Source organism: Emys orbicularis, chromosome 25 (assembly GCF_028017835.1).
Source record: "Emys orbicularis isolate rEmyOrb1 chromosome 25, rEmyOrb1.hap1, whole genome shotgun sequence".
NCBI lineage: Eukaryota > Metazoa > Chordata > Testudines > Emydidae > Emys > Emys orbicularis.
Window position 1 is genome coordinate 2,966,824 of NC_088707.1, and position 10,719 is coordinate 2,977,542.

The following is a 10,719-nucleotide window of genomic DNA, read 5'->3' on the forward strand; positions in this document are numbered from 1 at the left end:
CTTGAACAGTAAGATACACACAGCCCTCAGGGCTTCAGACTAAGCCCTGATCGAGCCCCAGAGACATTAAGCCTCACTAAGAGCGACATCTGCTACGCGGAAATAACTACACTTCAAAGGAGCCTGGGTTGGGAGCGCAGCGCCTGCCATCTCATTTCCTCCTGCAGCCTCTCGCGCTGCTAATGGTTTCGTTTCTCCAAACAGACTCTTGCTGCCTGAGCACCATCTCTTTGATCTCCAGCTGTTCAAAAAAGGCAACATGATGGCGTACGTGCAGGTTGTGGGGAAAGGATGTCAGGACGGCCAGCAAACATCCTGGATCCAAGAAGGAAATGGAGTCCTGCAAGAGGCTCAGCATAGGGCCTGCAGCCATTCACAAACTGTGCAAAATCCACCCCAAGGAGGGTCACTTTGGCTTTGTCTCAGACTCAGGGCATTAGCCACCTCAGCCGGCGGCATATTTAAAAACAAGGATACAGTTAAAAACAAACGAGGCAGCTTTATAACGAGATGTCATGAGATGAAGGCAGATCAAATTCATCCTTTTAAACGCTCCACTGCCATGGCTCAGTGTGACCTTCAGCGAAGGTTGTTACCGCGGACAACAGAGCCCAGGCAGTTATTTGTCTAAGACACGGAGAGAGCCACATCCCTTTGAAAAGAGGCATCAAGGTAGATGAGTCTAGAGCTGCCCCCCCGCCAAGATGTTTCCAACCAAGACGCCGTCCTTGAGGGCATGTTCCACGTCCCTCTCCTCTATCTTCAGGGAAACCTGAAGGAGAGACAAGGCTCCTTACTACACAGACCTGCCCAGCATCCGTGGTAGCCAATGAGCACGGCCCAGGCTACTCAAACCCTCCCCCGAGGTTACAGGGTCCATAGAAGCAGCAGCACCGACAGGAACTGCCCCTGTGCAGCAGGCCAGCAATAGCCTGCTCTCCTGCTGCTCACGCACTGGCGCCTTCTGGCCGTAGCCGGCCTCCGAGAGCGGCCGGCGTCAGATCCTCCAGGAGTTAAAATGTCCCCACAACAGAGTCACTGGTCTGGGAGCCCTTCTAGCCCTGGAGCCTGACTGTCAGGTCAGGGCAGCTCTCCCCTGCTATCCACGCCCTCCTCAGGGTTCTCCTTGACCCTGCTGGCTCCCCAGCTAACCCTGAATTTCCCAGTGCTCTCCTCCCTTTGCCCGCCAGGCCTGTGTGTCGCAGCCACCCCCATTTCTGCAGCAGCTCCCTTTGGAGCCTGTCCCTGGGGAGAAAGCAGCATGGTTTGTGGGGGTACCTTTGTGAGCCTGGCTTCCTTGGCTTTCTTCAGTGCCAGGATGCCCCTGGATTCCAAGAGGGTGGCGAGGGAGAGGCAGTCAGACTGGGCTACGGGTGCCATCTGCTGCCGCCGGCAGACTCTGCTGTAGGCTTCATGTAGCTGGGAGAGGAGGGAGGGAGCGGTCATCACCCACAGCCACTGAACGCAGGCGAGGGAGACGCACAGGTGCCAGCAAGCCTCCATCCCCATCCCCCTCCCTGGGCTGACCATCTCCAGGTGTGTGGCTAGACCCAATTCCCCCTCCAGAGTGCGTCAACGTTGCTCTGAGCCCCTGCCTGGGGACTTGCTAGACAGCAAACAAGACGGGCCCACGTCACATGCCCGGTGGGGCTCATGACTGGACCCGCGAGGTGGAGAAGACTGTCCTTCCCAGGGAGTCGCAACCCCCAACCTACTGCTGTTGGACTAGGGTGGAGCCCGAGGCAAAGAGCTCAGCTTCTGCTGCAGGTTCGTCTCGCCGTACAACCCAACGGCCTGACTCACCTTCCCCAGCGTCACCTCCTTGGCTTTCAGCTGCCTGGCTAGGAGCAGCAGGGAGCAGACCAGGATCTTCTGCTGCAGGGGGAAGGAGTCACTGGCTCCATCACTTCCCAGGGCCATCCTGTCACCATACACATCCGAGATCACCCGGGATATGTGCGGGAGCCCAACTCTCCTAGGAACTGGGGAGACCGAGGCGGAGGTAGCGGGCGATTTACCTGTAGGCCAGACAATGCTGAGTCAGAGGAGTTGGGGTTTGATTAATATAGAAGCAACACAACACTAGGACAGGAAATAGGCCAGGGCAGAATACACAGTGTATTGGCTACTGGCTAAAGGCAACTCAGTCAAGTCCGAGTTGTCAGAAGCCATGGGTTTGAGTGGGATGTAACTATCCCTTCCTTCCCCATCGCACTGGGAACCCAAATCCTGCAGCCCTGGGCCAGTGCGTGGGAACCAGGAAGTGAAACTGATCCATCTAGTGTCGCGGTTAGGACACAGCAGGGCAAAATGCCAGTGGCATAAAATGGTGCAAAGAAAAGTGGATTTTTAGAGCAAACTTCATCTTACTATAGTCTGAAGCACCAGGAGTAGCGGGAGAGAGAACCGTATTCTATATATATGGTCACAAAATTGATGAGGACCCAAGAGCGGGGGATGTTTTAGCCACCCCTAAGAACAGCACATCCTGCATACGGCAGCCAAAAATCCAAGGGGAAGGGCTGAAGTCCTTTGGAACACGGTCTGAGACATGGCAGTGCCAATATCTTCCCCCATCCCCCCCAGCACACTGTCCCTATGTATAGCTTGCACTTGGAAAGGTTCCACTGCGACTATCCCAATCTGAACTCCCGCCCACTCTGTCCCCCCATTTGCGAGCTGCTATTTCACACCTACACTTAAGTGCTTTCATTCTAGTTAAAGCCAGCCCCAGAGATGAGAGCAGGTGTGACCTTCACATCCAGGGCTTTTGCTTCCAGAGAGCTGGAAGGAAAGCTCCTTGCGTGCCAGGCGTTTGTGCAATCTCTTGGGGACCTCCATTCCAGTAATGCGCAAAACACGCCATTGGCAAGGAAGGCTACAATTAAGGTCGAGGAGACTGACAGAAAAATAAAAGCCAAGAGTGCAGAGCTTCCTGACTCAGGCTGGCGGCAGCTACTTACAGCCAGGCAGTGGTTTGAAGACAGTCTGGCTTCTCACATCCAACTCCACAATCTCAATGGCTCGCCTAGGACACAGATTTATGCAAGTTACTTTAGACTGAGCCTTTGGGGCTTGTCAAAACCTAAAACGCCCCAGACCTGAAGGCAGCCCCCTTGCCCCTCTGCACTGAAACAGAGCAGCTTGGAACAGGAAGGGTTCGCATGCACTCAGGTCAAGTCCTTATCCCCTAGGCACATCCCACACCTGGGCCCCCCTGACTGCCCCACTAAAGAATGGTCCCCTAACAACGACAGGGCACCCATTGGTCTCCAAGCAGGGATGCTCGCTGCTAGCTGCAGCCTGGGTCATGCCTCTATGGGTCATGCCTCTCCTTCAGCTGTGATCACTTTTTAGGCACCAACTCCTCCCCCGGAGGCTGGACCCAAACTCCCAAGCATTCCCGGGCGGGCAGTATCACAGCCAGCAAGTAATAAGCCCTGCACCCAGGGAGAGGAGCTAAACCAGCACGAATATAGAAGTTGTGGGATGCAAACAGCAGCGCACACCCATTAACAGGAGCTCGTTTTCATCTCTAAACATGGCCCTAATGAGACAAAATCCCCTAGTTGCTGCAGGGTCACTGATGGATGGAGGCTGGGAGATGAGGTGCCCAGGAAATCATTTGATTTTAAGTGGGCCACAACAGGAAGCAAGAGAACCACTGCGTGCCTGGCAAGATGATGCAGCGTTTGGGTGGTCAGCAGAGCAGGGCAAGGTTCAGATCTGGCCGGGGGAGCAACCTGACTTTCCCAGCATTCATGAGATGTTTCTAGTGTAAGTTTTTCCTAGTCCCTCCCAGCCCAAACTGGTGGCCAATGTCCCTCCAATACAGCTGTGCTCCTATTGGGACAGCCCTGCTTCTGCCATACTCCCAGCTCAGGACAGCAACTGTCCTGGAGCCGGTGCGGACGCCCCAGCTAATGGGTTAGTCCAGAATGTGCGGTAGAAAAGTCCTGCCTATAATGAAACTGGAGGAGGAAAACAGCCCCAGAAAGGAAGAACAGGAAGGGGAAAAAAATTCTGAAGGAAAAACTGGTTCAGCTTCATAAAGAAACCTGCTTGAGAGCTGCTAATGGGGCCTTCTGCAATACAAATGTAATTAACCAATCTCTAGTCACAGCGGGAAGGGCTGGCAGCAGCGCCTTGTCTCACCCTCCATAGGTAATGGGCTGCGAACGTCTCAGACATTAACATGGTCAGGAGGCAGCGCTCCTGCAGTGATGCAAGCCCTCCTTTCAATGCCAGGGAAGCAGCAGCATAATGGAGCCTTAAGTCACGCTCGCTCAAACGACATTGGGTAAGGAGCCTGCCTTCGGAGGCGGCAGCGTTTACCTGCATACGTCCAGTGCCTTGCGAGCATCTCCCGAAACTGCAGAGACTTTCCGGGCACAGAACTGGATGGCAGTGCTGTCCAAGACCTGATCGCCAGACACCTGCCGAGAAAATGGAGCACAGGGCAGTTATGGAGAGGTCTCCACTGCAGAAGCCGCAGGTGGTCCAATACGGTTCAGACAGAAAATAGCCCATTTGGCTAGATGCATGTGGATTGTGTCACGCACCCCACTGCACCTGGGAAGTTCTCCCACCTGTGTTGGGAAGACAGAGTGCATAACTCACGGCATCATGGCTAAGATCTCACCTCCAGCCCCCAGAGTCTGAGAGGATCCAGGGATGCCACTGAGGATGGGATTCCCAACAGCCTGGACTCTGTTCCCTCCAAGGAAGGGGGGGCATCACAACAGGGCAGGAGCCAGTGCCTGCATTAGGCTTGAGCCTATGCCACTGACTGACCTGCTTGTGGAAAGTCACCAGCTGTCCCTTCTGCCACCCGCTCAGGGGGAAGTGGAAGGGTTGGAGACAGAACAGAGCAATCTCTCACAGAAGCCAGCATTGCAGAAGAGTGCTATGCTGCAGTTAATAAGCAATATCAGCCAGCTACAACTACAAAGTTTCTTCAAGACAGCACCAGAAAGATGCTCTCGTGGTTCCAGATCTCTGTGTGGACTCATTCACAGAGGCCTATGTCAACGCAGGAGTCTAAGCTTCTCCCCCAGAGAAGGGGATGAGCCCATGTGGACTTGGCCCCTGGGTTCTTACCTGTCTCAGCCGTTCCTGCAGGATGGAGGCAATCTGCTCCTTTGTGTAAGGTGGGAAGTTTAGCAGCTGGGGTTTGCACTTGGGCCGGGCCTGTAGCCTGGCCAGGATCCGGTCCGTGAGGTCCAGGGCGTTGGCCACTCCTGCGAAGCACATTGAGGCTATTGAGAATGGCAGCCTGGGCTAACAGGGAGTGGGGAGATCTTCCAGGGTCAGAGAATCATGTGCAAGGCTCTGCATTGATCATGCATCCTGGGGCTGGGCAAGGACATTCTTTAATGCACCCATCAGGTGATAGGTTTGCTACAGTAACTAGACTGATTTCTGTTGCCAGAAGCCAGCTTCGTAATCTTCCCCGGCTTTCTCCAAGAGGAAAATGCCAGGGCACCTCCTGCAGGAGGATGGATATGTGCCATCCCCTCAGGGCACTCCCACACAGAGCTTCTGCAGCCACAGGGCATTTCAACGGCAGCACCAGGCCAAAGCACTGTCACGGCACAACTGACACACTTACCGATGAGGACAAGCCTGGAGCCAATGAGCCAGGGCCACTCGAACACTGTGTAGAGCACGTCCTGTCCTTTGCTGTCCAGCTGATCCATCTCATCCAGCACCAGCACGCTATGCAAAGGCAGGAAAGAAAGCCCAGCTCAGCACCGAGGCTTTGCCCTGTGGGCAAGGAGACTAACCAGCCCCTGCTGAGGAATGGCCAGGCACTCCCCCCCGTCGCTCGGGGCATGGCAGAGGCAGGGTGCAACCCTTCCCTGACACAGCCTGTGCTTCGTAACAAAATAAGAGCCTGGTTTTTCCATGATGCCAAGCGCCCACATCCCACCCTGACTTCCCCTGCCGCTGGCAGTGCGCCGCACCTCTGGAAAATCAAGCCCTCAGCACCTGGGTGTGGAGAGGCACCGACCAGCTGCAATGACTAGGGGAATCGTGGCTGGGAACACATCTATCACACAGGCCCAGCCTCTGGCCTGGTAACATGGAGCAGCTCACAGCACTTTGGGAGCGTTTCAGAGTACAGTACTCACATCATGGGCGTCCCCTCTGCTGTCAGCTGCTTCTCCAGCTTCCTCACCAAGTCTCTCCCAGCTACCTTGGATGCCCCCTGCTGGCCCATCTGCTCAGCTATGGCTGGGAACACGGCCTGGGAGCTGCTGAGGGACATGCAGTTCAGGACAATGGTTTTGCTGCCCGGGAGCTCATTCTGCCATGGGGAGAAAAGGGAGAATTAGAGAGCCAGCAAGCCACAGCTCAGATCCCTTCCCACTCACCCTCCTGCACCAGGGAAAGGCTCAGGCGAGCCAAGCAGATCAGCGCACCAGAGCAAAGGACAACGCAGCTCAGCTGATCCAGGCTTTGGTAGTCTGTCGAGAGCAGAGACCGGCTAGCAGCCATCTCCCTTTCCCAGTGCACCAATCCCGCAGCATAATCACACCAAATTCATGCCTCCCACCCTCACTTTCAAGGTGTGTCCCTCTCTCTTATGTCTCTCGGCCTCAGGCCTGGTCTACACCTAGAACTCAGACTCAGCACATACTAGAACCTCAGTCAGTAGAAGTTATGTTGCTCAGGGATGTGAATAAGCCACCCCCCCCCCCCCGAGCAATGTAAGTCACACTGACCTAAGCGCCAGTGTGGACAGCGCTATGTCGACGCAAGAGACTCTCCTGCCAACAGAGCTCCCACCGTTCACAAGGGCTGGAGTAATGAAGTTGTCAGGAGAGCTCTCCCCCGTTGGCGTAGAGCAGCTGCGCTGCTTTAAGCTCTGTAGGATAGCCATCGCCTTAGATCAAGCTAGCTACAGCACTCATGGATGAATTTTTCATCCCCAAGAGACATAATTAAGCCGAGCAAAGCTCCCGTGTACACAGTGCTAGGGCAGGGGAAGAATTCTTCCCCCAACCTAGCTACCGCGTCTCGGAGACATGGATTAACTAAAGCGATGGAAGAAGCCCTTCCATCACTGTAGGAAGAGTCTACGCTACAGTGGTGCAGCTGAAGTGTATCTAGTGCAGACTTACTCCGAGTTCCTCTCTCCTACTCTGATTCTCATGGCATCCTCTCCTCTTCTTAAGGAAACGCCCTCAACCATCTCCTCCTCAAACCCCACTCTGCCCCAAGCACATGCTCTATCTCGTTATTCCCCCTCCACATGCACTGCAGTTAACTGCCTGAACCAGACTACGCACCGCAGGTCAGGGAGCAGGGTAAGCGTTCAGAGATTGCTCTGCACATACGTGGAGCTACAAGATGCCCAAACTGCAGTAATCAGAGGTGCTAATGCTGACTGAGGATGGCAGATTAAACCAAACATGAAGCATTAAGGCCAAAGTGTTTGAGCTGTGGTAAGCCAGAAGAGCAGCCCTAAGGAGGGGCCTGAGAAGCAAAGTCACCCCACTGTTTGCTCCCTTCCCTGTATGCTCCAAACCACCTGTGTGATTTGCCTCAAACTTCCCAGGAAAATCCATCCCATGTAAGATCACCCAAGAAAGATTTCAGGGGGACCAGATTTTGTTTGCCAAAGGTAGGGGGTACACGGGGCTTATAGCAGGTAGGCATGTTCCTGCTGTAGCTACAGCAGAGATGCTGACAGCCATAACAGAGCATTTGAGACAGGTGTCTGAACCTCCAACCACAGCCATACCTGGAAGTCTTGCAGGATTCTGATCAGACAGGCAGTTTTTCCAGTGCCAGGAGCACCGGAGATGTAAAGACTGCCAGGTTTCTCCCCACAGACATGTTCTTTCAGGAACTGCCTGATGGCATCAGTCTCCTTCTCCCTGGCAAGAAGCCGGTCAGGGACAGCTGTGTGCAGAACGCTCTTTGCCTGCTGATAACAAGTGCCTATGCCAGAGAGAGACACACATCAGAGAAAGATGCGGAAGTACCCTGGGGCCTGTTCTCCACCAGACATTGCATCAACACCTACCTTCCTGCTTGAACAGCTGGATGCACACAGGTTGCTTGTTGAGACAAGAGCGCTCAGAGCTTCTTGGGGTCTCCTGCCGCTTGTGGAGCGGGGACGGCACCAAGTTGTTCCTCTTGCCAGGAGACTCAGTCGTTGGCTGCTCGCTGAAGAACAAGCGTCGCCCCTTGTGAGAAGCAGATGGGAGCTCATTCTCCCCCTTGCTCTGCTTCGTCGGGGAGCAGGGCAGTGACTGGGGGATGTTGCACAGGTTGTCATCACCTGCAGGAGAGAGAAGCGCCAAGTTCAATAAGTAGCAGCGGCCAATGGAGAGGTAAATGGCTGGAGGAAGGTGACCAACTTACATTGCAGGGTCAGGGCATGCTCTGAAAGCCAGGCTAGGACGTCAACCCCACGAGAAATTTAGAATGGCACCCAGGGGTGGTGACTACAATTAATGGGCCAAGGGGAAATTAGTCCCAATATTAGCAAAAGCTCCCTGAGACAGACCGATCCAGCTGTGGGCCAGCCTCCCGGGGAGCAGTTTCATCTGTTGCTTGGGATCCTTCATAAGACAATAGAACAATCCTACATTGGCCTCAGGGAGGGAGAACTTCGCTTAGTCTACAGAGCCCAGGAGAAGCCTGCTGGCTCTAACACAGGTGTTAACGCTTCCATTGCAATCCCTGGGCAGTGGTTTCCATTGAAGACCACGTATCATTTCTGACTTCAGCAGACTCCCACTGGTGTCAATGGGAGGCTGGCACAGATCAAAAGTGGAACAGCATTTATGTGGTGATTAAGCTTTCAGCCACCTTGGCTTGTTTGTTCAGTGTCTTGTCATGTTCATCATCACTTAGTGGGAAAAATGTGCTCCCCTTTAGGAACAGCACCATTCCCGCCTTGTTTCCTTCCTTCCCCATCTTCCTCTCCCCCTTCTCTGAGCTCTTTGCCCTGCAGCAACTCCTAGGTCCCACTAGGGTTGCCAACTTTCTACTTGCACCAAACCAAAAACTCCTGCCCCACCCTCTGCCCCTTTTCCGAGGTCCCGCCCCCACTCCCTCCATCCCTCACTCCCTCCGTCTGCTCATTTTCACCAGGCTGGCTCAGGGGGTTGGGGTTCAGGAGGGGGTGAGGGCTCCGACTGGGGGTGCAAGCTCTGGTGTGGGGCTGGGGATGAGGGATTTGGGGTGCAGGAGCGGGCTCCAAGCTGGGGCTGAGGGGTTCAGAGTGTGGGAGGGGGCTCTGGGCGGGGGTACATGCTCTGGCTAGGGTGCAGGTTCCAGGGTGAGACCAGAAATGAGGGGTTCAGGGTGCGGGAGGGGACTCTGGGCTGGGGAAGGGGATTGGGGTGCAAGGGGGTGGGGTGAAGGAGTGTGCTCCAGGCTGGGATCAAGGGGTTCAGAGGGCAGGAAGGGGATCAGGGCTCGGGCAGGGGCACAGGAGGGGGTCAGGGTGCAAGCTCCAGGAAGTGCTTACCTCAAGCAGCTCCCAAAAGCAGCAGCATGTCCCCCACTCCGGTTCCTAGGCGGAGGGGCAGCCAATGGGCGCTGCAGAGCTGTTGCTTGGGATGGGGGCAGCATGCAGAGCCCCCTGGCTGTCCCTACACATAGGAGCAGGAGGACATGCCACTGCTTCCGGGAGCTGCAGGGAGCCTGCCTTGTCCCACTGCGCCGTTGATCGGACTTTTAACGGCCCCAAGCCTGGCAATCCTAGGTCCCACCTCCACACCCCTGGGGTCCACTCCCACTTCCCTATTCCACCCACTAAAATAATCTTAGGGTCCTAGAGTGAATATTTCAGTGATGAGTGGAGTGGGGAATGGACACCTCTCCGAACCCTTGGTCCAGGCTGTCTAGAGACCCGAGCCAGTACTGCCTGAGTTACACTCAGTTCACAATTGACAGGCTCTTAGGGATTTGGGGAGGTGGTGGTGGTGGGGGGGGTGTTTGGAAATAAAAGTGTTACTAATATAATTATGTCAGTTTGGACTGTGACATTTTACTGACATGTTATACAGGTCTAAGCTCCTGTGTGGATGCAGTTGCACCAGTGTAGAGGTGCCTTATATCTGCATCCACATTAGGAGGCTTGCACCACTCTAACTATACTGGCATAGTATAGGGGCAAAATTTAAAGGGGCAAAATTTTCTAGCGCTGACAAGCCCTTAGATGCTAGATATGAGGAGATGCAACATATCTATCCCAAGAGAACTGGACTTGGCCCATGGCCTGGGCGTTTGCCACCATACCCAGAGGGCTGCGAGGGCGACTAACCAGGTAGTTATTTGCTACCCAAGAAACAAGGCCCAATTCTCAGGCGTTTAGCAATCACGGTGCCTCCTTTTTTCAGGTGGAAAGGAAAAGAAAGGCCTGCTGTCTGTGGGGTGTAGGGAACAGTCTGGTAACGCCCGTGGGAACGGTGAGCTCCAAGTGCGGGGCTGGGAGCCAGGAACCCTGAACTCTCATTCGGGTTCTGGCCCTGCAAGAGGTGGGGGACAGGGTAAGTCCCCTGGCAGTACCTCACCTAGGCGTTTGCGGGGGCTCAGCGGCAGGACCTTCTCCCGGGGTGAGAGCGTCAGGAGGGTCACCCTGGTGGGGTTCGATGTGGCATCTTTGCAACCCGCAGTGGGCGCGCTGGGCGTCCTGGGCTGTTTCCTCCGGGGGAAGTCGATAGCGGCCTGGGTCTGCGACCTGGTGCTGGGCAT

The 10,719-nt window shown here is 55.0% G+C and overlaps 1 protein-coding gene across 1 annotated transcript; it reads right to left on the minus strand.

Moving 5' to 3' along the window:
* Positions 1 to 682: 682 nt before the first annotated feature.
* Positions 683 to 10,719, minus strand: CDC6 (cell division cycle 6). Its single transcript, XM_065422722.1, has 11 exons — positions 10,539 to 10,719; positions 8,036 to 8,293; positions 7,751 to 7,950; positions 6,135 to 6,310; positions 5,612 to 5,718; positions 5,101 to 5,240; positions 4,336 to 4,436; positions 2,964 to 3,028; positions 1,804 to 2,018; positions 1,279 to 1,419; positions 683 to 772 (listed from the first exon to the last, which is right to left on the minus strand). The coding sequence occupies exons 1-11, from the start codon at positions 10,717 to 10,719 to the stop codon at positions 683 to 685; spliced, it is 1,674 nt and encodes a 557-aa protein (XP_065278794.1).

Coding starts and splice junctions, on each gene's coding strand:
- CDC6 (XM_065422722.1), bottom strand. CDS start 10,719: ATGCCCAGCACCAGGTCGCAGACCCAGGCCGCTATCGACTTCCCCCGG. Junction 6,311..7,750: donor GAATCCTGCAAGACTTCCAG/GTATGGCTGTGG, acceptor TCCCCATGGCAG/AATGAGCTCCCGGGCAGCAA. Junction 773..1,278: donor AGGAAGCCAGGCTCACAAAG/GTACCCCCACAA, acceptor TCTCTCCTTCAG/GTTTCCCTGAAGATAGAGGA.